Genomic DNA, 18,744 nt, shown 5'->3' on the forward strand with positions numbered 1-18,744 from the left:
CCAAAAAAGTTGGGAACTGAGCAGGGAAGCCACGCCCTTAGGGATACAGTGGGCGTGACTGATGGAAAGCTCCACCAAAGAGAAGCAGTTTCAACCTAGGGCAAAATTTAAAGTGCTTGAGCACCATCTAGTGTCAGTTTGGCATAGTAAACAATAAAGTACATATTGACTAACATTGACTTCCAATGCATTTTGATGTATTGAGCTTTTAAAAGAACGTATTTTCAGTAAGAATTCAATTACCTCCTTTGGTGGGAGGTGTGTCCTGTCTTTTGACGCCCTGGTCACGTGACCACACCTGTGTCCAAGTGGTTAATTAAGGTCACAGTCATTAAAAGCCAACTCCCCAGGTGCCACATTCAGTTTAGTCAGCCGTGAGTCGCCTCGCGGCCACGCTGACGATGGTCGCCGTCCATTGTTTCCTGGGTGCAGCTCCCTAGTGCACGGAGCCTTCTTTTGCAGCAATCATGCGGGGCCAGCGCCGTTTCCTGACCCGGTTTGGGGTCCTGCTTTTAGCTCTGGTCATGCTTCTACCATGTAGGCTTGCTGCAAACCCAGATACCCCCTCCCCCGTGCACCACCGGCCACTGACTGACGAGCAGAAGTCTGACCAGAACCTGCAGTTCATGCTGACTTTGTACCGGAGTGCGGCGGAACCTGGGGGAAGACCCAAACAACATAGGAAGTTTGGATCTAACACTGTGCGGCTCCTCACAGCTTCCAAATCGTCGTTGTTTTACCTTCCAGTGTCCACAGGTGAATGTGTTTTGTTGTGGTTATGTCACTGGCTGCCATAGAGGGCGCTATTTGTCCAATTCTTTGGGTTTTGGAAGGCTATGGCCACCTATGGCAGTGACACTGGCGTATGAATATTAGAATCCAACCCCCAACCTCAAATCTTAACATGTAGTTTTGCTTCTACCTCTTCAGAAGACCACTTCTATGCCTTCAGCATGCAGTACCAGCTGGACCTGCTCCCATCCGAGCACCTTATCAGAGCCTCCTTGGTGCACCTGCGGTCCCGGTCGCAAACCGTGCATCCGGCACCCCGCTGCCACGCCCGGGTAGCCTTGTCAGGGGGCGCCGCCCTCCTCAGCACGATGGAGCCACACCAGCGCTGGAAGGAATCCCACTTTGGCGCTCGCCTTCTCCGCCACAGCGGGGGGCGCTTGACCGTACGTGCCCAGTACCGCTGCAAAGAGTCTGGACCGCGGGTGGATGGCGTTCCAGGGGCGCCTCACCTGGGAGTCCCTGCCCTGCTTTTGTACCTAGAGGAGGAGCGAGATGGCAAAGACTGGATGATGGCTCAGCTATCGGGGGCTAAAGGTGGGGACGAGCTCACCAGGCGCCTGAATCGCTGGCACCCCCACGTCCGCCGGCGCCGGAGGCGCTCTCCAGACTCGCCCTCGGTCCTGAGCAGCCTCGGAACTGAGCTCAAAGGTGACATGAGTAACCCCAAGAACCGTTGCAAGCTCCACCCCTTCCGTCTGTCTTTTGAGGAGCTGGATCTGGGACACTACATCGCCCCGCCCGTCTACAACCCGCGTTTTTGCCAGGGCGAATGCCCCAGTGTGCTCACCTACGACTACCATTCGCCCAATCATGCTATTATCCAGACCAAAATCAATGAGCTAGGTATGGGTGACGTGCCTCCGCCATCTTGTGTGCCCTATAAGTACATGCCTATGAGTGTACTGGTGAAGCACAAAATGAAGGTGGAGTACAAGGAACTGGATGATATGGTGGCTGAGTCTTGCACATGCCGCTAGAAACGGCGTTTAGACTCTGCCGTGACTCCGTTGAGCAAAACATGGCCTGGGTTTTTTTGTTTTAAATGGGAATGACGGAAGAGAGTTGACAACGCCGATTTTTAACGGGTCGGCGTTGAAGTTTGTGTCACTTTTGCATTTTGTACTAGTTGAAAAATGGGCGCCAGTCCTCCAGAGCTTGCATGAAGTGGAAAATGTAAATGTCTTTTTTAATCACGTGAAATAAAACTGCATATTTTCTAAAGACTAAACTCGTTAAGCAACTCTATTAAAAGACTACGATTATTTATAAACCAAAAAAGCCTATACAAAAAGACTGGGACCTTGTAGAGACCTAAAATTCACAAAAAGGAGTCTTATTAAGAGACTGGGACCTTGTAGAGACCTAAAATAGCAAAGGGTGACCAAAAAATAAAATAATAATTGAACATTATGCTTGTCAGATTTTAATAAACCACTCTAAAAATGGCTGCTCATCAGGCATGTTTCTGGCAAATGAACTGCAGTCTAGTGGAGCAGTGGAGGTCATTTAAGCGCCCATCAGTGTGAATGTGAGCACAGTCCTCGTCTCCAGGTCCCATGCCGTGTCTGGTCCAACTATCGGGCTGTCCCGGTCGCCAGTGCCTAAAACCGGAGGACATTTAAGACTCCAAATGCATTTAGAGGATTAACAAAAGGCCTAAAGATGGCTACACCCTACCTGCGGTTCATAACATAAGGAGTCTGGTTAACCCACTCCCACGAGCCTCTTTCGTCAGTCAAACCCAACCAGAAGAAATGTCCCCCCAAGTTCTCGTGCACAAAGTTCCACTCCTTGTCCGTCAAGATGATGGCCAAATGCGACTCATGCCCGTTGCACCAATCACGGGCCTCGTGCCAGGTCTTGAGCGAACGACTGAAGTGGTAGCAACTGGAATCGAACTTCTGCCAGTCCAGAGGACAGCAGCCACTGCTTTTCGATGTTGTACCTTCAAACCACCGTCAAATTTGAGTTTGTGACTGTTGTGCACGGGTATGTGGTGAGGGTACCGTTGTGGATGAGGCGGTCCAGAGAACATTGGAGGGAGGCTAGGGTTCTGCTGATGGTGTCCAGAGTCGCTAGTTGTTTCAAGGCCTCGGCGGCTGAAAGAAAAACCTCATTGGGATCGTTATGTGTCGGGAAAAGGTCCATCTTTTCAAGTCTTACTGGACTGTAGCTCCTCTTTGTTGTGCGCCACTACAAACTGCAGTCGTTCCACGTCTTTGACAGCATCTGCCATGTAAACAAACCACCATGGGGTGCCGCACACTAGAAAGCTAATGGTAAAGTTACCTGTGGCAAGCTGCTGGAGGCTACTCAAGGATTGGCTCACATTGGACGAAGTTTGCTCTACTGACCATAAACGATTCACCATCTTGGAATCTGATGGGGGAATTGGTCATTTTCTGAGTTGGATAGATGTGTGTGTTGTGTCTACTCACAGCTAGCTCCAAGTGCGATGGTCAGAATCAAAATGGCAGTTATGGTTAGAATCAGAAACACTCGGCGGCTGAGTCTGGATACTCGGGTGCGGGGGTTGATTGATGGTTCTGGTACACAAAACATGGTAATGAGGCACTCATATTTGCTCTGGCACCCCTCAAAAAGGGCCTAGGTTGACTAAAATGCCATACCTTTATTCCAGAAGGAACTGCTGTCCTCGTCAATGTTGTCCTGATATTCCACCGTCATGGTCCTGGACGTCTGGCGATCCGTGGAGGTGAGTGAACCCCGAGCAAACTTTGAACCCAACCGTCACTTCTATTTGTCTGCAGTTTCCAAACACGCCACATGGTACTTCATCCTTGCGCAAAAACCTTTTTATTCCCAGGACATGGAATAACATACAACAAGTTGCTAAACAACACAAGTTCAAGTTCAACCCTCAGTCAGATCGTCATTAAAGTGGAGAAGGATAGCTGGCGTGAAAAGATCGCAGTCCAGACGCAACTCTTGGAGCTTTACATCATCATCTGGTACGTTGTTCTGACTCAGAGTTTTACTCATGTCCAAACTACTGCTGTTGTGCTTCCACGTGTAGCTACAAGCATGCGAGTTGTACGGCAGGTATCGCTCCAGGATCTCCGCCAAAGTCTCCTCGGAACAAACCTGAATGGGAAGAGGGTTTAGCCGCCATCCTGGGGGTCCGCATCGGCGCCAAGACCCACCTCCAACCTCTGCTCCTGAGACGTCAACGTGTTGATAACCCGTATCCACCTTGTCTTGGCGGATAGCCGCCCCACCTGGTAGCGTTTGTCCTTCCACCAAGCCGGCTCGATGTCACTGGCCCAATCGGAACGTGGACCAGCTGGCGGTATGTGTATAAACCGACCTCTTGGCGTGTAGTAGCTCACACAGTCGGTCAGCGGGTGGACGAACGTCAACACCTGTACGCAGGTGCGTTGTAGGCGTTCTGTGGTATTGGTCGCCGAGCGGGTGCTCACTCACATCTTTGGTTTCCGGGTCGAACCAGCTGCTGATGTCCTTGCCGGCAAATTCCATGATGGGTAGTAGCAAGACATCACCTGTGGGATAATTTGAGATTTGGGTATGATTTAGCCTTTGATGTGGGTGCTATGGCGACGAATTATGTTTGTCTACTGCCATTGAGACACTGTTTTCATGTCCCTTACCCTCATGTTGCTTCATCAATGGAGTCAGGTCACATACTTTTCCCAGGAAAGACACCCATAAGTCGGCTGCCGTGTTGTGAGCTGCCACCTGAGCCGGTGTGAAGAACCGTGGTCTTTTTGACATGGTCTAACTCCACATGTAAGAGTCTGCCTTTGTTGCTTCCTTGTTGTTAGGTTACCGTGACAACAAAGAGCTCTGTGTGTTTTTTACAGGGACAAAACCAAACTAGTTTATGTGTTTTTGTGAATTCGCCACTAGATGGTGGTGTTGAGCTATTTTGCAATGCAACCTTAACAGGTATACATGCTTATTTTCATCCTTAGTGTAGGTTTATGATGCATAATTTGTGATTGTGGTGGTTTAATGACAAAAACAGATATTTCTGGGATATGTGCATTTTTGAAAGTGATTCAAGTGAAACCTTGACCTTCTATTTGAACCATTTATTGAACAGAAAGAACAAAAACACAGTAATGTCAGCTGAAGTTCAGGTGTTGGTGCTCCTGAAGTCCGTATTTATGTTTGTGGCATTCAAAGAGTTCGCTCAGCTGCTTCAAGTAAACTTCGTGAAGAGCGTCAATGTCCTCACTGCTCGGGTTTGGACAGGCCGAGACCTGAATGGGGCTCCCCACTGAAAACAGACAACTCTGAGTAGCGCCAGAACCGGACCGTGACCCAACCTGTAGTCGTACCAACTGTCAAGATGGCCTTCCTGCGAGGCAGCAGCCCAAAACTGTACTGGAAGATTCCTCGACCGTTGATCAGAGGTAGAGAGATTCCCATGATGCTTTGCAGCCGGTCCTGAAACAAGTTTTTGGTGTTATTGTTCTATTTTCAGCAAGCCCTCGTTATAACAGTAATTAAACTCACCTGTAGTGTCCGAAGAGAAGATCCGGCGGGGTTCTGGACTTGATCAAACAGCTCATTTTCTCCAAATGAGAAGACTGGAACCAGTTGGGCTCTGTGGATGCACATGTACCCCCAAAAAAAACATAAACAAGCAGTTTATTTAAGTCAAAACCAATCCAGCGAGTCACATACCCGTGTCTCAATGCCAATTTAATGAAGCCCTTCCTCTGCCGCAGCTGTAAGAAGAAGAAACAAATTAACCGGAGGAGCATCTGAGAAGAACCAGAGTTGTTAACCCCCCCTGCATTTCGGTGGAACGGTTTTTCGTCTTCTGCAGGTTTTCAATGGCAAACCTGTAACGTCAAAGCTCCAGGGCGAGCTTCTAGCGCCTCTGGGGCTGCGCCTACTGCAATAACTGCCACATTTCCTCCTTTGGGTTGACTCAGCAGGTAGGAAAGGCTAGATTTGGAGCTTGAAACCAGACCTGAGAGACAAAGGTACCCAATTTTCTGCGTTTATGCTCGTTTATGCTTTCAGAACAGGTTGAAAAATGCAGGGAGCCCCTTCACACATATGTACCTCCTGCCATGATGTAGTCCCTGAAGACGGGCACTCGGAACCAGAAGGGTAACATGAGCAGATGAGACTTGAGTCCAGGAAAGAGAGCGGAAAAGCCAGTGGACTCGGTGCAGAAATGGCAAAAAGCACCCGTGGCCAGCACGCCTGATGAGTAGAACGCGCCGCCAATGAGACGGACATAAGGAACTAACGTCTTACCGTGCTTTACCGTGTGGATGGAACCCAAAGACATAGTTCTTGTCCGCTTCCAGGTCAACCGTTTTCACCAGCTGGACACACAAAGAGTGGACATGTCAAGTCGGCTTGGTGCTAGCGACTCGGTTTGTACCTTGATGGGAAAGTAGTCCCGGAAATATTCCCATGTACTCCAGCGCCGGACCCATTGGCTCCTGCGACCACCACGCTCAGGGGTGTGCCAGTCCAGACACAACCATGTGGCGTAGAGTAATGGCAACAGCCACCAGGTGGACAAAGACAGGATGATGAAGAAGGCCAGACAGCATTGCGCTGGAAGACATGTTTGGGTCAGTTATGGTTGAGTCCAATCCATTTTGATAGGGAGTTACATGGATCCATAGACTTTAAATGTTTGGTGATTGACAGCATACATTTTTAGGACACAAGTAGGACTACTTTCAGTTAAAATGGATTGGACTTTGGCAGTGAACCTCATCAGGATCATATTAGGATTAGGTTTTTGTTTGCATATTGTTAAATATAATCATTTTACCTAAACCCAGGAAGGAAAAAATCCACTGCAGAACAGCAACAGTCTGTAGTCTCCGCCTCAGAGGGACGTTTAGGGGTGCAAAATGGATCTTCATGGAGGGTTGTGCACAGTCAACTTGCTTCTCAGACGGCTGTCCAGCTTGTCTCAACAAACTTTTGCACGCCAAACTTTGTAAACACGCCTTGGGGGCTGTCAACTGCGCGCATGCGCCCTCTAAGTGGGCGGGACCAAGTCCCTGGGTTCTGAGTGGAGCCCTAGAAATACTTGAGGTCACCGCCCTGCTCCCCTATTGGTTAGTGATCCATTCCCCTTTTAGTTGAATTTGTGCTTTCACAGATTGCAAAATTTCCAAGCGCAGTTCTCATTTCTGCCAGAAGAGGGAGACAGGGAGCAGAAAAGGGGTGGTGCTCGGCACACACGCGCATGTGACGTCACTATGGAGGAGGTGCACCACCAGTGACGCCATCCCAAGCCGTTCCCTGTCGTTCTCGGTCAGACTCCCTCCCTCATCGCCAGAGCATCTTCCTCTCCATCGCCATCGCCATCTTCGGAGCATCTTCCTCGACCTTCAGCATCACCATCCTCATTGTCACCTTCATCCACTCGACTGGTTACACGTCCTCATCATGTCCGCCACTAAGCAGGAGGAGCGCAAAGGCTCGGGAGAGTGGCATTCATTCTTCTGGAACCCCCGCACCCATGAATTGATGGGCCGGACTGCTGCCAGTTGGGGTGAGTCAGCCACATTTATATGACCCTAATATACAATTTTTATAATATTATCAATATGTGGATGACCTCAATTGCCCCCTAGTGGCTCTTCTTGTATGAGCAAATGGATGCTGATTATTTTTTGGTTGCCATTCGCTTTATTCTAAGGACATCCGTCCAATCTTTGCATAACCTCCCCTGATGATGTCACACATCCCAGCATGCACCAAAATGCAGAGGCGCTTTGGCCTTGGTTGAAAGTGAAGGACACAACACACACAGATGAACTAACGCAATGCACGGATGCATCTTTGTGTGTGTGTGTTTGTGTGTGTAGTCATGTGTGTGTATGGACTTTAATCAGGATTATTTGTTGACTGGATTGTAATCTGTTCCAACATTTTCCATACATGAGGACCTGTACTCTTAAGCGTCTGTCACACGACTAATATGTGCAAACTAAATATGAATACTTTCGCCATTTTGACCGAGAAGGGGTTGAAGGAACAAAATGGAGAATTAAATGTCTGCTAAACCCATGATAGGGGTGTTGTACGATAGATTAGACTGTATCAGAGGTCTACGGGTGACTTTTCAGAACCGGAGTTGAGGATTGTGTTTATCTTGTTATTCCAAACCTTGTTAATCTTCCCCACACATAGCGACACTTTTAATGAAGGTCTTTAATTCTATGCGAGACCTGCCATGTGGTTGAGACCCTCCGGCAAGGTTCCCCACTCCTTCTGGGGTGCTAGAAACAGTACCGGAGGCGGTCCTAGACTGGATTTGTAGGTTAAAAGGACTTTCCGATACTGTTCCCAACTCAAAAGTGTTCAAAAATGACCAAAACAAGAGCTCTGTGGACACGGAAGTGGGTCATCGGGAGGGGGCGGGCCTCCAACACACAAGAGGATTACAGATATTGAGACCCACGACAAAGGGGGAGGGGAAGTGGACCTCCTGAACCCGAATAATGAAGGTTGTCAACCCTGGCCTAGGTCTTATCTTGCTTTTCTACCTGGTCTTCTACTTGTTCCTGGCTGGGATGTTTACACTGACCATGTACATCATGCTTTTGACCCTGGATGACTACAAACCCACCTGGCAGGACCGCCTCACTACACCAGGTGGGAATGTAACAGTCGCGCACAAGGTACAAGGCACATGATTGGCTGATTGGCGCTTGTGTTTCAGGGATGATGATTCGTCCAAAAGGAAATCAACTGGAGCTGGCTTACTCCATGTCTGACATGGAAAGTTACAATACTTTTGTGCAAAATCTGGACTCTTTTCTAACCCGTAAGAAAACCTGTTACTTCAATAACACTGTTGCATGCTAATTGTCCATCTTTTACCAAATACCACAACACCATGTGACCTATCGGTCCCCAGAATACGATGACAGCCAGCAGGTTCAGATGAACGACAACTGTCCTCCAGATCAGTACTTCATCCAAGAGGACAGCGGAGATGTAAGTCTGCCTTCTCCTCACCCGGCCGTCTGAAACCCGCCTCAACTTTCTCACCCATCTCACCCTGTCTTCTCTACCCGTTTTCAGGTTCGGAATAATCCCAAGCGTTCCTGTCAGTTCAACAGGACCATGTTGGAGGAGTGTTCGGGTGTTCCAGACCGTTTCTACGGGTACAGCCAAGGACAACCCTGTGTACTCATCAAACTTAATCGGGTACGAAATCCTTCTAGTCGGAATTCCACCTTACAAATTAATGGGCGTCCTTTAGTCACTTCCATTAACAATCCACCAGAGGGGGCTCTCAGGACACCTGATTTCAGTCTCTGGTGCTAATCTTCATGATTGGGTTTTCCCTTAGTCCTCAGTTCTACTTTGTTCTGTTTAGTTTTTGGACAAGAATGATAAAATATAACTAATATTCTTCTTGTTTGATGGCTTGTAGGTGATCGGGATGTTTCCTGGCAAGGATGGACAGTCTCCCTTTGTCACTTGTGGATCCAAAGTAGGCCTGTCTGTCCTCACACGTGTCTGTCCAAACATCTGTCTGTCTTTGTGTACATGGCGTCTCGCTCCTCTCTTCCTCAGTCGTACAAAGAGGGTGAAGACGAGTTGGTAAGATGATGAGAGCCTCGGCCAGGCCTGCTAGAACTCGCACCCTTGAAATAGAACTTAGTCTCAGCTTTTAGGACACACCCACATCTGTGTAGTTGAAAGAAACCGCCAGAAACCTCACCTATTTCCCTCTTGATCGATTAAATGGCCGTCCTATTGACTCTGTGCAGAAAGAGGACGGCGATAAGATGGGACCTCTAGCCTACTACCCTCCAAATGGAACCTTCAACCTCATGTACTACCCTTATTATGGCAAAAAAGCTCAGGTAACTCATACGGACCACAAACACAGAATCATTTAATCCAGGACTAAAAGTCTTTTGGTCTTACGTCTTCCAGGTGAACTACACTCAGCCTCTGGTGGCCATCAAGTTCTTGAACGCCTCCCTGGAAACCGACTTTGAGGTAGAGTGCAAAATCACCTCCAACACGTTGTCCCCCGGTAGCGAACGGGACAAATTTGCCGGCCGGGTGTCCTTCAAACTACGAATCAACAAGTAGACGCGCCGGTTTGCCAACGTCACCATGACTCTGACCCCTCCCATTTTACCTCCACATCACATACAACCTTGCTGACCAATCCCCGCCCCCTTCTGGCAGAAGCTCAGTCTAACTGACCTCACTCCAATCGAGCCCTTTATTTATCTGTGTATTTATTCTTGATGTTTTTTTGGGGTATTTTTTTTACACCATTACCATATCCTGAAACTTTTACCGGCATTTCATCTTTTAAGATTCGTGGTCCCTCAACCCTTAATCGCACAAACCGGAGTTTGAGGGTCCACAAAGTCATATCATGTAAAAAAAAACATTTATAGAAGAAAACTTGCATCAAAACAATACAGTATATTTTTCTCTAATTGATTAAAACATTAGAAATTCGATTCCCTTCACAAAAATGGTGAATTTTTGTTGAATTTCTCCACACAAGTCGTCTCTTGGTTCGTGTACAACCAATCAAAATGGATGTTGTGGTTGTCTTTTCTGAACATAAGCACCTAATTAAAAAACACAAACATTTCTCTCTTAAAAGAAACTACTTTGTCCTATTTTCTGAATATTGTGTATTGTTTTCTAGACATTTTTATGGGACAATTTAATGGATTTGAGGTGGACAAACTATTCCACAAAGGGCTGCAGTGGGTGCAGGTTGTCATTCCAACCCATAGAGGGCACCTTTTCACCAATCTGGCATCCTGCAAGTGCAATCAGTGGATTGCAGTCAGACACTTCTTGTTTTCTGCAGAAATCTCATTGGTTAAGGTGTCTTTTCAACAAAAACCTGCACCCACAGTGTCTCTCGAGGACCTGTTTGTCCACCCCTGGGTTAAAGCATCTGCCTCACAGCTCTGGGGTCCTGGATTCAAGTCCAGGTTATGTCTATAAGTACATCTTCAAAAATGGGTGCTTGTTTACTGGATTTGTGTCAAGGTGGAGCAGTTTTGGAAGTTTTACAGTCATCTGGTATGTCCAGAAAACATGAATACATTGAGTTTTGCTTTCTGAAGTTATCAAGTGGAGTTTTGAGAGTCTGAAAATGGAGCCAATTAGACCCTAGTTTTGTTTTGGGCTGTTTTCTGCCCTGTTTCTGTTCGGATACTCTCCTCGCCCTTTCCCGGGCGGGCTAATCCCGCCTCTATTCCTGGCAGCAGACCAGCTGGGACATTGGAAGTAATCCTAGTGTGGATTATTAGAACGTTGCTCAATGGCGAATCACTGCGCCGAGTGAAAGTAGATCAAAGATTAACTCCACCAGAGAAACAAAACAAATAAAGTGGAAAATGCTACAAGAGGAAGACATTTGAGTTCAATTTCTGTCCTCCCGTTCCAGAATTAAAGTTTTTATCACTAAAATACTCAATAATAATAATAACTAACATCCAATAACGTGGTTATTTTGCTGTAAAATGAAACAAATTCAACACAGGTAGACGTCAAACCCATTCGAGCCGATATTGGACATCTGTAGAAGCTGGCAAGTTCGTAGCCTATTGAGAGGTCTAGCACCCCCGCCCCCCTCAACCTCTCTTTAGATGTCACCTGAAGCTAAACAAGATTAAAGTCAAAGCCTCTTTCTGGAGCTCGTGGGTCCCTTCTGCCTGACTCAGCGTCAGTTTGCTGGCTTTTCTGTGGACAGATGAAGCTCGGACCAGGTAAAAACTGTCTTCTATTTACTCACAGGTTGAAAATATACTCCTCTACTATTTAAATTGGGATTGTCCAAGGAGATGGCAACCATAGTCAAGGTATGAAAGATCGTTGAAGCCGAGTGAACGGTAGGATTTGATTCATTTGTGATCTAAAGTTGGGAATTTTAAGCGGTCCCTTGGCGGGTTTTATGGTCAGGATAGAGTAAAAAACTATTCTTTAAAGGAACTCGGACCATTAATGGCAGCTACTGAGTTAATTAGGTCAAATCAGATGTTTATATGCTAAGGTTGGTAGATATATTATCTGGAATTTACCAAATTCTGTCATCGCGTGTGCTTCGTTTTAAACGTTGACCTTCTGGCATCCCAGTTCTCCCAAGATGTCACGCGAGAATTTGGTGCCCAATCCTCAGGTCGTGGGTCACAACCATGGTGACGTGATCTAGTTGCCCGACCGCTCCGCCGAGGTGTTTAATCTTGTAAAACTGCCAAGTAAAAATATCCCTGAAACCTGGATTAGAACCACACGCGTACACGTACGCGGCCTTTTGTGTTCAACTTGATCTGCCTTTGGTTTTCTAGAGTGACCATGGCGCTACCCAGGTGGTCGCTGGGGGTGTGTTTGTGGTGGTTAAGCGCCACAGAGGTTTGGGCTGCCACGTTCCGCTTAGCCCTGGTTGGGCCTTGGACCTGCGATCCAATGTTCTCCAGAGCCATGCCCACGGCGGCGGTCAACCTGGCGCTCTCCAGGCTACGCCGAGACAACAGCCTAAGCTACTGGTACGACGTCAAGTTACTGGATGAGCACTGTTCCACATCCAAAGGTTAGATTCCCGCCGTCTCCAGCAAATATTCCCCAACTAAAAATGATTCCCGCTATGGTTTTCAAGCTTTATCTGAACTCGGAGACATGGAGGGATACGGCCACGCCTACATCGGACCCTTTAACCCCACCCTTTGTCAGCCTGCCTCATTACTAGCACAACACTGGGAGGCGGGGCTGGCGTCACCCGGCTGCCTCAACGCCGACTGGCCGAATCTACCGCCTCTCCCTCTACCGAGCAGGATTCTGTTCACCGTGCTTAGGTTCTTTCAGTGGGCCCACGTTGGCGTTATTTCAGGTCAGGAATGCCGTCCAACTCAAGTTTTCGCAAAAGCTTTTAGCCATCTTGGTTACCTTCCTTACCCCCCTATAGCCCCAGTTGATCTTTGGAGGAGTACCGGGCAAGAAGTGGCTTCCTCCCTCAGGGCCATGGGTTTACCAGTTGGCCCAGTGGTCGCCATGGAAGCCTGGAGCAAGCACGGAGCTCGGGATGCACTCCAGGCAATCCGAGAGGCAGACCAAGTCAAAGGTAAGCCAGGTGTCTACATTTGAAGCCATAGGTTCGGCCCCCAACTGCCCACTTCCAAGGGATTGGACCTCTACCACCTTAACGTCCTTTTGGATTCTTCACAGTGGTGATTTTGTGCATGAGCTCTCTCCTTATCGGCGGGACGGATCAGAAGAACCTCCTATTGACCGCGTTAGACATGGGAATGGTCTCTGATGGCTATGTCTTTATTCCATATGATGCCCTGCTATACGCTTTGCCCTACCAGGTAGCTATCAGCCCCAATAATTTCCACCCAGTTTGCTGAAGAGCCTTAAAAACCTTCCTATCCTCCATTTTTTGTAAGGACACAGTCTTCCCTCAACTGACCAACAGCACCCAACTTCGGCACGCCTACAGTTCCGTCTTAACGGTCACCATGGCGTCAGATGAGAATTTCTACGCAGCTTTTCATCAAGCCCAACGAAAAAGAGAGATCAGATCACCCGTGGCGGCCACAGAGGTAGAAAAACGCCCACTACGAGTCAACAGAAATGCGAATCATTGTTCTTCGCAGGTGTCTCCGTTCTTTGGGAGCATCTTCAACATGATCTACTTCGTCGCCAAGGCTGTGGAGGAACGTCGGCAGGCGGCTGGCGGGAGTTGGGTGACTGGTGATCAATTAGTCCACTCTGATGGAGGATTTGACTACCAGGGTTTCAACCAGGTGGGTCCAGGTGTCCAACCAGTACCGGTGAAACATCGTCATGACAATCTTGCTGCCGGCAGGTGTTGCACGGAGGCAGGGACGGCTACGGACTACAGGCTAGCTACGTGGTTTTGGACTCTGATGGAGATAGACTGGTCCCCACGCATACACTAGAACCAGCACGGACTGCCGGACTTCTGGGAAACCTCAAGCCGCTAAGACGCTCCTTCACCTTTCCAGGAGGGAGACCCCGAGGCTCTAGCTTCTGTTGGTTCAACCCAGATGAAGCTTGTAAAGGTACCGTGTGATTATCATAGACGTCCCTATGTGTGGAGACATCAATTGTCCCCATCTGTCTGCTTTTAGATGCAGATCTTGTCACAGGCTTCTTTTTCTTCACGTTAATCTGCGTCCTGCTTGGAGCCATTTTCTTCTGGATCAGGTAAACAAAGACTCTATGATTATATATTCATTGTGTTTATTGATTTTGTCATGCAGGAAAGGTAAAGGAGCAGAGAATACCTCCAAACTGATTCTAACCTTGGACGATATTGTCTTCATTGACACGCAAGTCAGTAAAAAGGTTTGTTGGGGAACGTGTTGCCTCCACAAAAGTTTAGTCTAGAACTGTCTGGGTATCACAAGTACTGTGTTTTGACATTTTTCTCCCCAGAAACTGAATGACGAGTCCATCATGAAGAGTCTTCTCGAAATCAAAACTCCTCTCCGCTCCGTCGCCAGAAGCTACATCCTCACAACACCTGATAGTTCTAATATCGGAATTGTGGAGGTACGTACACCTCCCCTCGTGGTCGAATCGGAATCGAGCACTGCTCCCACTTCACTTCTGGTCTGTTTCCACCATGTCAGGGCGACTGGGTTTGGCTCAAGAAGTTCTCAGTGACGGGAAACATGACGACTGTCAACCAGCACACGGAGAAGATCTTCGGCCAGGTACCATCGAGAAACGTGGCTGGATTAGACCGGGTTTCTGAACTCGTGTCTCTCCAGTTAAGGGACATGCGACATGAAAACCTCAACCTCTACTTGGGCCTATTTGTGGACTCTGGAATCTTTGCCATTGTGGTTGAACACTGCCCTCGTGGAAGCCTGGCGGACCTTCTAGCTGACGGCAACATGAGATTGGATTGGATGTTCAAGTCGTCCCTCCTGATGGACCTCATCAAGGTGACCACACCCCTTTGAGCTTCAACTGGACTCGCAGTTAACCACAATGTTTTTCCAGGGGATGAAATATCTCCATCTACGTGGTTTAAGTCATGGCCGCCTGAAATCCACCAACTGTCTAGTCGATGGCCGCTTTGTCCTGAAGATAACAGATTACGGAATTCCCATGATCGTCCAATCGGAGAGCTTACAAGTTTCCCAAGATGCCCAAGGTGAAGAAAAATGTCCAACCCTTGTTACCATTTCTAAACTTGCCTTCCCTTCTTCAGACCTTCTGTGGACAGCCCCCGAGCTCCTGAGGGTCCCCGTCCGAGGAGGCACTATAGCCGGGGACGTCTTCAGCTTCTCCATCATCATCCAGGAAGTGATATCACGAACAACCCCATACGCCATGATGGACATGCCCCCTCTCGGTGAGAGGACTTCCGTCCCGCATTTGTCCAAGGTCAACGCATTCACCTGGCACCCTCTGTCCATCTCTCAGAGATCGTGGAGCGCTTGAAGAACCCCCCACCCCTCTGCCGCCCCATCGTCCCGGTAGACGACGCCCCCGGCGAGTGTATCTCGCTGATGAACGAATGCTGGAATGAAGACCCCACCAAAAGACCCAAATTTGACAGGATCTTTAAGCAGGTGAAGCTTTAGCGGCTCCTTCTTCCTGACACTCGCTTCCGCCATTTTTATATCGCCACAGTTTCGGGGCATCAACCGAGGCAAGAAAGCAAACATCATCGACTCCATGTTGAGGATGTTGGAGCAGTACAGCGCCAACTTGGAAGACCTGATCCGAGAAAGGACGGATGAACTGGAGGTGGAAAGAAGCAAGACGGATAAACTCATTGGACAACTGCTGCCCAAGTAGGTCATTGGTGTTGTTTTTTAGCCACCTCAACGTCTCAAATCGTGGTGGACCGCCATTTTAGGTCAGTGGCACAGGCGCTGAAGAAAGGGAAACCAGTTCGTCCAGAGCATTACTCCGACTGCACTCTCTACTTCAGCGATATCGTGGGATTCACCACCATCTCGGCTCTCAGCGAACCCATCGAGGTAAAAACAGCTCCGGCGCCCCGTTCGTCAACCCGCACCAATGACGTGGACCCCTTTGTTTAGGTGGTAGACCTCCTCAACGACCTCTACACCATGTTTGATGCCATCATCGCATCCCACGACGTCTACAAGGTAGTACTTCTCAAATACCGGTTGTCTTACGAGTTCACTGGACTACGTTTGTCTTCAGGTGGAAACTATCGGAGACGCCTACATGGTGGCGTCCGGCATTCCCAATCGGAACGGCAACCGCCATGCGGGTGAGGTGTCCAACATGTCCCTGGATATCTTACACGCTATCGGACACTTTAAGATCAAGCACATGCCAGAAATTAAAGTCAAGATCCGGATCGGACTTCACTCTGGTATGAGTCCAGTTCCTGTAAGAAAAAATGGTTAAAATTTACATTTTAAAGCTTTTATGAAAACATTTGTGTCCAGGTCCGGTTGTAGCTGGCGTGGTTGGTCTTACCATGCCCAGGTATTGTCTTTTTGGAGACACCGTGACCACTGCTTCTCTGATGGAATCCTCAGGACTTTGTACGTGTAAAGATCTCATCCTACCCTCTGATTGGTCCCCTATGACTGACCCCTTGTCTTCTCCATGTTTCTGTAGCGTACAGAATCCACATCAGCATGAGTACAGTCAAAGTCCTGTTGAGTCTCAAACAGGGATACCACATGGAGACCAGAAAAGCTCAGGTACTCTGAAATAGTTTTTTGGGAGAAAAACTGGACTCAGTCTTAATATGTCCTTTCAGGTGAAAGGTTCGGAAGACACTTTCTGGCTGGTTGGGAGAGACGGCTTCACCAAACCTCTTCCCATCCCCCCTGACGTCAAAGGAGGGTATGGACCAACTTTAGCAGTTAGCTATAGCATTTTCTGTCAATTTCCGATAAAAATCTGGACCTGAAGTCTCTTTTTTATGCGGTTTTAAAGGGCCAGCAACCACGGAATCAGTCTTGACGAAATCCCGGTGGAGAGGAGACAGAAGTTTCTGGATAGACAGAAGCTAATGAAGAAATAGACGTTGCCAATGGGCGGGAACAAACACTACCTCGGAGTCTGTACTTGAACAATTTAGCGTAAATAATTGTCTTCCCCAACCCCCCAAAAATCCGTATGGACATTGTCTTCTCTCACCATTCCACACATGCCGTGCTGAAAAAGTGTTGAGCAGAAAAGCCTTTTTTTGTTGTTGGAATGGAGCGCAAGATACTAAAAAAAATTAATAAAACGCCTTACTAAACAGGTCTAGTTTTTGGTTTGGTTTCTTAACAGTGTTTTTTCAATGATAAAGACTATTTAGGCTATTTATTGAGGGTTTAATTCCCCTCTGAGAACTCGTTTGGAGTTAACTACCGGTGAGTTCTGCCGACCTGTCAGTGATTGGTCACTGCAGAGCTGTCCAGTGTACCCTCGGACTTTCCCTGTCGAGAAAATGGTGGTAAGTTTTATTGTGATGGACATTTATTGATGTAGGCTAATGCTAGCAGAAAACTGTGTCAGGAGTTGCTGGATCGGCTCTCCTGACATGACGTCACGGTAGTTATCAGCCGTGGCTAATTACGTGATTGGATTATTTTTGGTATTTAAGCATTGTGACTTTCTGTGGATGCCGTTGGATCGTCTGGTTTCATCACTGGTGTAGTACTGGTTTAGTTCTGGTTTCGTTTCCTGTTAATCCTCGTAGTCATTGCTGTTTCCATGACGCCCCGCCGCATGTTGTTTTCGTTTGTAATGAGTGGTCAAGCTAAGTTGTTGAAGTTATGTTACCCCGTTCAATAAATCAACCTACAAGAGCTACAGACCTGCCTCACCTTTCCATTCCTTCGGCGACTCTGCATCTGGGTTCAACTTCCCCTGCGATCGTCTCGCACTACGCGGCGGCGATCGCAACAGCACGATCCAACCATTATGGACCCAGCGGAGCGCCACCCACGCTCGCGCCGACGCACTCGGCGACGCAAGCCATCCACTTCGAAGACACCGGACTGCTTGGAATGTATAAGAAACCCCTCAGAATCGTTTAGGAATTTTGTAATGGACACACCGTGGTGCGGGGCTCTCAGGCACATCATCGCTAGAGATGAGCCACAGCTAGGAGGAGAGTTAGAGCCGCAGCGTACTCATACGCCCCACCACTGCTATGCACGCCGCCCTGGGAAGCCTTTACCGTTTCATGATGAGGCCCAGGTGCGTACAACCACCAGAGGCCGCCCAAGTTATCTTATGCCTATGCCCAGAGGTATTGATTCACCATGGAGGGAGCCTGAAGACTCTGGTGAGGAGGACATCATTGAGGAAATTGATTTTTTCGCTGGCGTTTCGGAATCCGATGATGAATTCTTTGACCAATTCGGACCCCGAGACCTTCCACTGGAGGAGGATTATCCCGATTGTTCCCCCGATAATTCCTATTACAAATACCCCGACCAGCAATTGCAGAGTGGGCTGGCCACCAATTGTGGGGCGCGGCGTGGTGGCGGGGGTGCTGTGCAGTCCTCCCAGAGGAGGCGCCGAGCGCCACGCCGTAGAGCGAAGCGAAAGCAATGCCTGGACACACTAACCACTGTCCAAGATACGCGCCCGCCCACGTCCTTCCAAGCTCCTTTTCCGACCACGTCCCTCCAAGCTCCCTTTCCGACCACGTCCCTCCAAGCTCCCTTTCCGACCACGTCCCTCCAAGCTCCTTTTCCGACCACGCCCCTCCAAGCCCCTTTTCCGACCACGTTCCTCCAAGCTCCTTTCCAAGTGCCCGAAGTTACTCGGCCGACCCCGCTGTACCAGCAGCTCCTAAGGACTATGCAGCCCTCCCCGTTCCAAGTGGCCGAAGTCACTCGGCCGACCACGCTTTTCCAAGTGCCCGAAGTTACTCAGCCGACCCCGCTGTACCAGCAGCTCCTAAGGACTATGCAGCCCTCCCCGTTCCAAGTGCCCGAAGTTACTCGGCCGACCACGCCT

General features: G+C 48.6%; 6 protein-coding genes and 1 long non-coding RNA gene across 10 annotated transcripts; 4 read left to right on the forward strand and 3 right to left on the reverse strand.

The window, feature by feature from the left end:
- Window positions 1-346: 346 nt before the first annotated feature.
- Window positions 347-2,020, forward strand: bmp15 (bone morphogenetic protein 15). The gene is made up of 2 exons (XM_077742468.1): window positions 347-756; window positions 931-2,020. The coding sequence occupies exons 1-2, from the start codon at window positions 468-470 to the stop codon at window positions 1,767-1,769; spliced, it is 1,128 nt and encodes a 375-aa protein (XP_077598594.1). The 5' UTR covers window positions 347-467; the 3' UTR covers window positions 1,770-2,020.
- A 197-nt stretch (window positions 2,021-2,217) lies between these two features.
- On the reverse strand, window positions 2,218-3,603 carry asgr1a (asialoglycoprotein receptor 1a). Its single transcript, XM_077742469.1, has 7 exons — window positions 3,423-3,603; window positions 3,231-3,338; window positions 3,082-3,171; window positions 2,956-3,021; window positions 2,799-2,891; window positions 2,470-2,737; window positions 2,218-2,393 (listed from the first exon to the last, which is right to left on the reverse strand). The coding sequence occupies exons 1-7, from the start codon at window positions 3,478-3,480 to the stop codon at window positions 2,246-2,248; spliced, it is 831 nt and encodes a 276-aa protein (XP_077598595.1). The 5' UTR covers window positions 3,481-3,603; the 3' UTR covers window positions 2,218-2,245.
- Window positions 3,566-4,612, forward strand: LOC144213814 (uncharacterized). Its single transcript, XR_013330125.1, has 2 exons — window positions 3,566-3,764; window positions 3,830-4,612. It is a non-coding gene; the product is annotated as an uncharacterized LOC144213814 (long non-coding RNA).
- On the reverse strand, window positions 3,594-4,597 carry cyb5d1 (cytochrome b5 domain containing 1). Its single transcript, XM_077742470.1, has 4 exons — window positions 4,422-4,597; window positions 4,237-4,313; window positions 3,957-4,175; window positions 3,594-3,897 (listed from the first exon to the last, which is right to left on the reverse strand). The coding sequence occupies exons 1-4, from the start codon at window positions 4,543-4,545 to the stop codon at window positions 3,667-3,669; spliced, it is 651 nt and encodes a 216-aa protein (XP_077598596.1). The 5' UTR covers window positions 4,546-4,597; the 3' UTR covers window positions 3,594-3,666.
- Window positions 4,613-4,850: 238 nt separating the features above from the next.
- Window positions 4,851-6,812, reverse strand: mogat3a (monoacylglycerol O-acyltransferase 3a). Its single transcript, XM_077741625.1, has 9 exons — window positions 6,581-6,812; window positions 6,179-6,357; window positions 6,059-6,119; window positions 5,851-5,994; window positions 5,625-5,755; window positions 5,464-5,507; window positions 5,293-5,383; window positions 5,115-5,223; window positions 4,851-5,053 (listed from the first exon to the last, which is right to left on the reverse strand). The coding sequence occupies exons 1-9, from the start codon at window positions 6,672-6,674 to the stop codon at window positions 4,899-4,901; spliced, it is 1,008 nt and encodes a 335-aa protein (XP_077597751.1). The 5' UTR covers window positions 6,675-6,812; the 3' UTR covers window positions 4,851-4,898.
- On the forward strand, window positions 6,658-11,175 carry LOC144213265 (sodium/potassium-transporting ATPase subunit beta-2-like). 2 transcript variants are annotated; one of them, XM_077741623.1, is made up of 9 exons: window positions 6,658-6,872; window positions 6,939-7,312; window positions 8,290-8,418; window positions 8,486-8,590; window positions 8,684-8,763; window positions 8,851-8,976; window positions 9,206-9,265; window positions 9,546-9,641; window positions 9,715-11,175. In XM_077741623.1, exons 1-9 carry the CDS (start codon window positions 6,673-6,675, stop codon window positions 9,874-9,876), a joined length of 1,332 nt encoding a protein of 443 aa, XP_077597749.1. In that variant the 5' UTR covers window positions 6,658-6,672; the 3' UTR covers window positions 9,877-11,175. The 2 variants fall into 2 exon arrangements, with proteins under 2 accessions (XP_077597749.1, XP_077597750.1); XM_077741624.1 differs by lacking the exon at window positions 9,715-11,175 and having other exon boundaries at window positions 9,206-9,375.
- Window positions 11,176-11,365: 190 nt separating this feature from the next.
- LOC144213264 (retinal guanylyl cyclase 2-like) lies at window positions 11,366-17,033 on the forward strand. Of its 3 annotated transcripts, XM_077741621.1 has the most exons (23): window positions 11,366-11,528; window positions 12,108-12,349; window positions 12,416-12,877; window positions 12,982-13,124; window positions 13,203-13,358; window positions 13,413-13,562; window positions 13,625-13,841; window positions 13,911-13,986; window positions 14,043-14,127; window positions 14,218-14,334; window positions 14,415-14,498; window positions 14,556-14,732; window positions 14,791-14,944; window positions 15,002-15,145; window positions 15,217-15,365; window positions 15,427-15,590; window positions 15,656-15,779; window positions 15,843-15,911; window positions 15,970-16,144; window positions 16,221-16,319; window positions 16,396-16,481; window positions 16,541-16,626; window positions 16,720-17,033. In XM_077741621.1, the coding sequence occupies exons 2-23, from the start codon at window positions 12,115-12,117 to the stop codon at window positions 16,805-16,807; spliced, it is 3,240 nt and encodes a 1,079-aa protein (XP_077597747.1). In that variant the 5' UTR covers window positions 11,366-11,528; window positions 12,108-12,114; the 3' UTR covers window positions 16,808-17,033. The 3 variants fall into 3 exon arrangements, with proteins under 3 accessions (XP_077597747.1, XP_077597748.1, XP_077597746.1); XM_077741622.1 differs by having other exon boundaries at window positions 14,791-15,145; window positions 16,221-16,481; XM_077741620.1 differs by having other exon boundaries at window positions 13,203-13,562; window positions 14,791-15,145; window positions 16,221-16,481.
- Window positions 17,034-18,744: the final 1,711 nt, after the last annotated feature.

This window comes from Stigmatopora nigra, chromosome 20 (assembly GCF_051989575.1).
Source record: "Stigmatopora nigra isolate UIUO_SnigA chromosome 20, RoL_Snig_1.1, whole genome shotgun sequence".
NCBI classification, from domain to species: domain Eukaryota; kingdom Metazoa; phylum Chordata; class Actinopteri; order Syngnathiformes; family Syngnathidae; genus Stigmatopora; species Stigmatopora nigra.

What these genes read in the sequence shown, in the direction of transcription:
- bmp15 (XM_077742468.1), top strand. Translation starts at nt 468, where the DNA reads ATGCGGGGCCAGCGCCGTTTCCTGACCCGGTTTGGGGTCCTGCTTTTA. An exon ending in TTACCTTCCAGTGTCCACAG is followed by an intron (nt 757 to 930) that starts GTGAATGTGTTT and finishes CTACCTCTTCAG; the next exon opens with AAGACCACTTCTATGCCTTC.
- asgr1a (XM_077742469.1), bottom strand. Translation starts at nt 3,480, where the DNA reads ATGACGGTGGAATATCAGGACAACATTGACGAGGACAGCAGTTCCTTC. An exon ending in CCTCCAGCAGCTTGCCACAG is followed by an intron (nt 3,022 to 3,081) that starts GTAACTTTACCA and finishes TTTACATGGCAG; the next exon opens with ATGCTGTCAAAGACGTGGAA. An exon ending in GGACCGCCTCATCCACAACG is followed by an intron (nt 2,738 to 2,798) that starts GTACCCTCACCA and finishes GGTGGTTTGAAG; the next exon opens with GTACAACATCGAAAAGCAGT.
- cyb5d1 (XM_077742470.1), bottom strand. Translation starts at nt 4,545, where the DNA reads ATGTCAAAAAGACCACGGTTCTTCACACCGGCTCAGGTGGCAGCTCAC. An exon ending in TCGACCCGGAAACCAAAGAT is followed by an intron (nt 4,176 to 4,236) that starts GTGAGTGAGCAC and finishes ACCTGCGTACAG; the next exon opens with GTGTTGACGTTCGTCCACCC. An exon ending in CTCAGGAGCAGAGGTTGGAG is followed by an intron (nt 3,898 to 3,956) that starts GTGGGTCTTGGC and finishes CTTCCCATTCAG; the next exon opens with GTTTGTTCCGAGGAGACTTT.
- LOC144213265 (XM_077741623.1), top strand. Translation starts at nt 6,673, where the DNA reads ATGGAGGGTTGTGCACAGTCAACTTGCTTCTCAGACGGCTGTCCAGCT. An exon ending in ACCGCCCTGCTCCCCTATTG is followed by an intron (nt 6,873 to 6,938) that starts GTTAGTGATCCA and finishes TTCCAAGCGCAG; the next exon opens with TTCTCATTTCTGCCAGAAGA. An exon ending in TCTGGACTCTTTTCTAACCC is followed by an intron (nt 8,591 to 8,683) that starts GTAAGAAAACCT and finishes ATCGGTCCCCAG; the next exon opens with AATACGATGACAGCCAGCAG.
- mogat3a (XM_077741625.1), bottom strand. Translation starts at nt 6,674, where the DNA reads ATGAAGATCCATTTTGCACCCCTAAACGTCCCTCTGAGGCGGAGACTA. An exon ending in TTTTTCCTTCCTGGGTTTAG is followed by an intron (nt 6,358 to 6,580) that starts GTAAAATGATTA and finishes CATGTCTTCCAG; the next exon opens with CGCAATGCTGTCTGGCCTTC. An exon ending in GGACTACATCATGGCAGGAG is followed by an intron (nt 5,756 to 5,850) that starts GTACATATGTGT and finishes TTTGTCTCTCAG; the next exon opens with GTCTGGTTTCAAGCTCCAAA.
- LOC144213264 (XM_077741620.1), top strand. Translation starts at nt 12,115, where the DNA reads ATGGCGCTACCCAGGTGGTCGCTGGGGGTGTGTTTGTGGTGGTTAAGC. An exon ending in GCCATTTTCTTCTGGATCAG is followed by an intron (nt 13,987 to 14,042) that starts GTAAACAAAGAC and finishes TTTGTCATGCAG; the next exon opens with GAAAGGTAAAGGAGCAGAGA. An exon ending in CGGAGAAGATCTTCGGCCAG is followed by an intron (nt 14,499 to 14,555) that starts GTACCATCGAGA and finishes GTGTCTCTCCAG; the next exon opens with TTAAGGGACATGCGACATGA.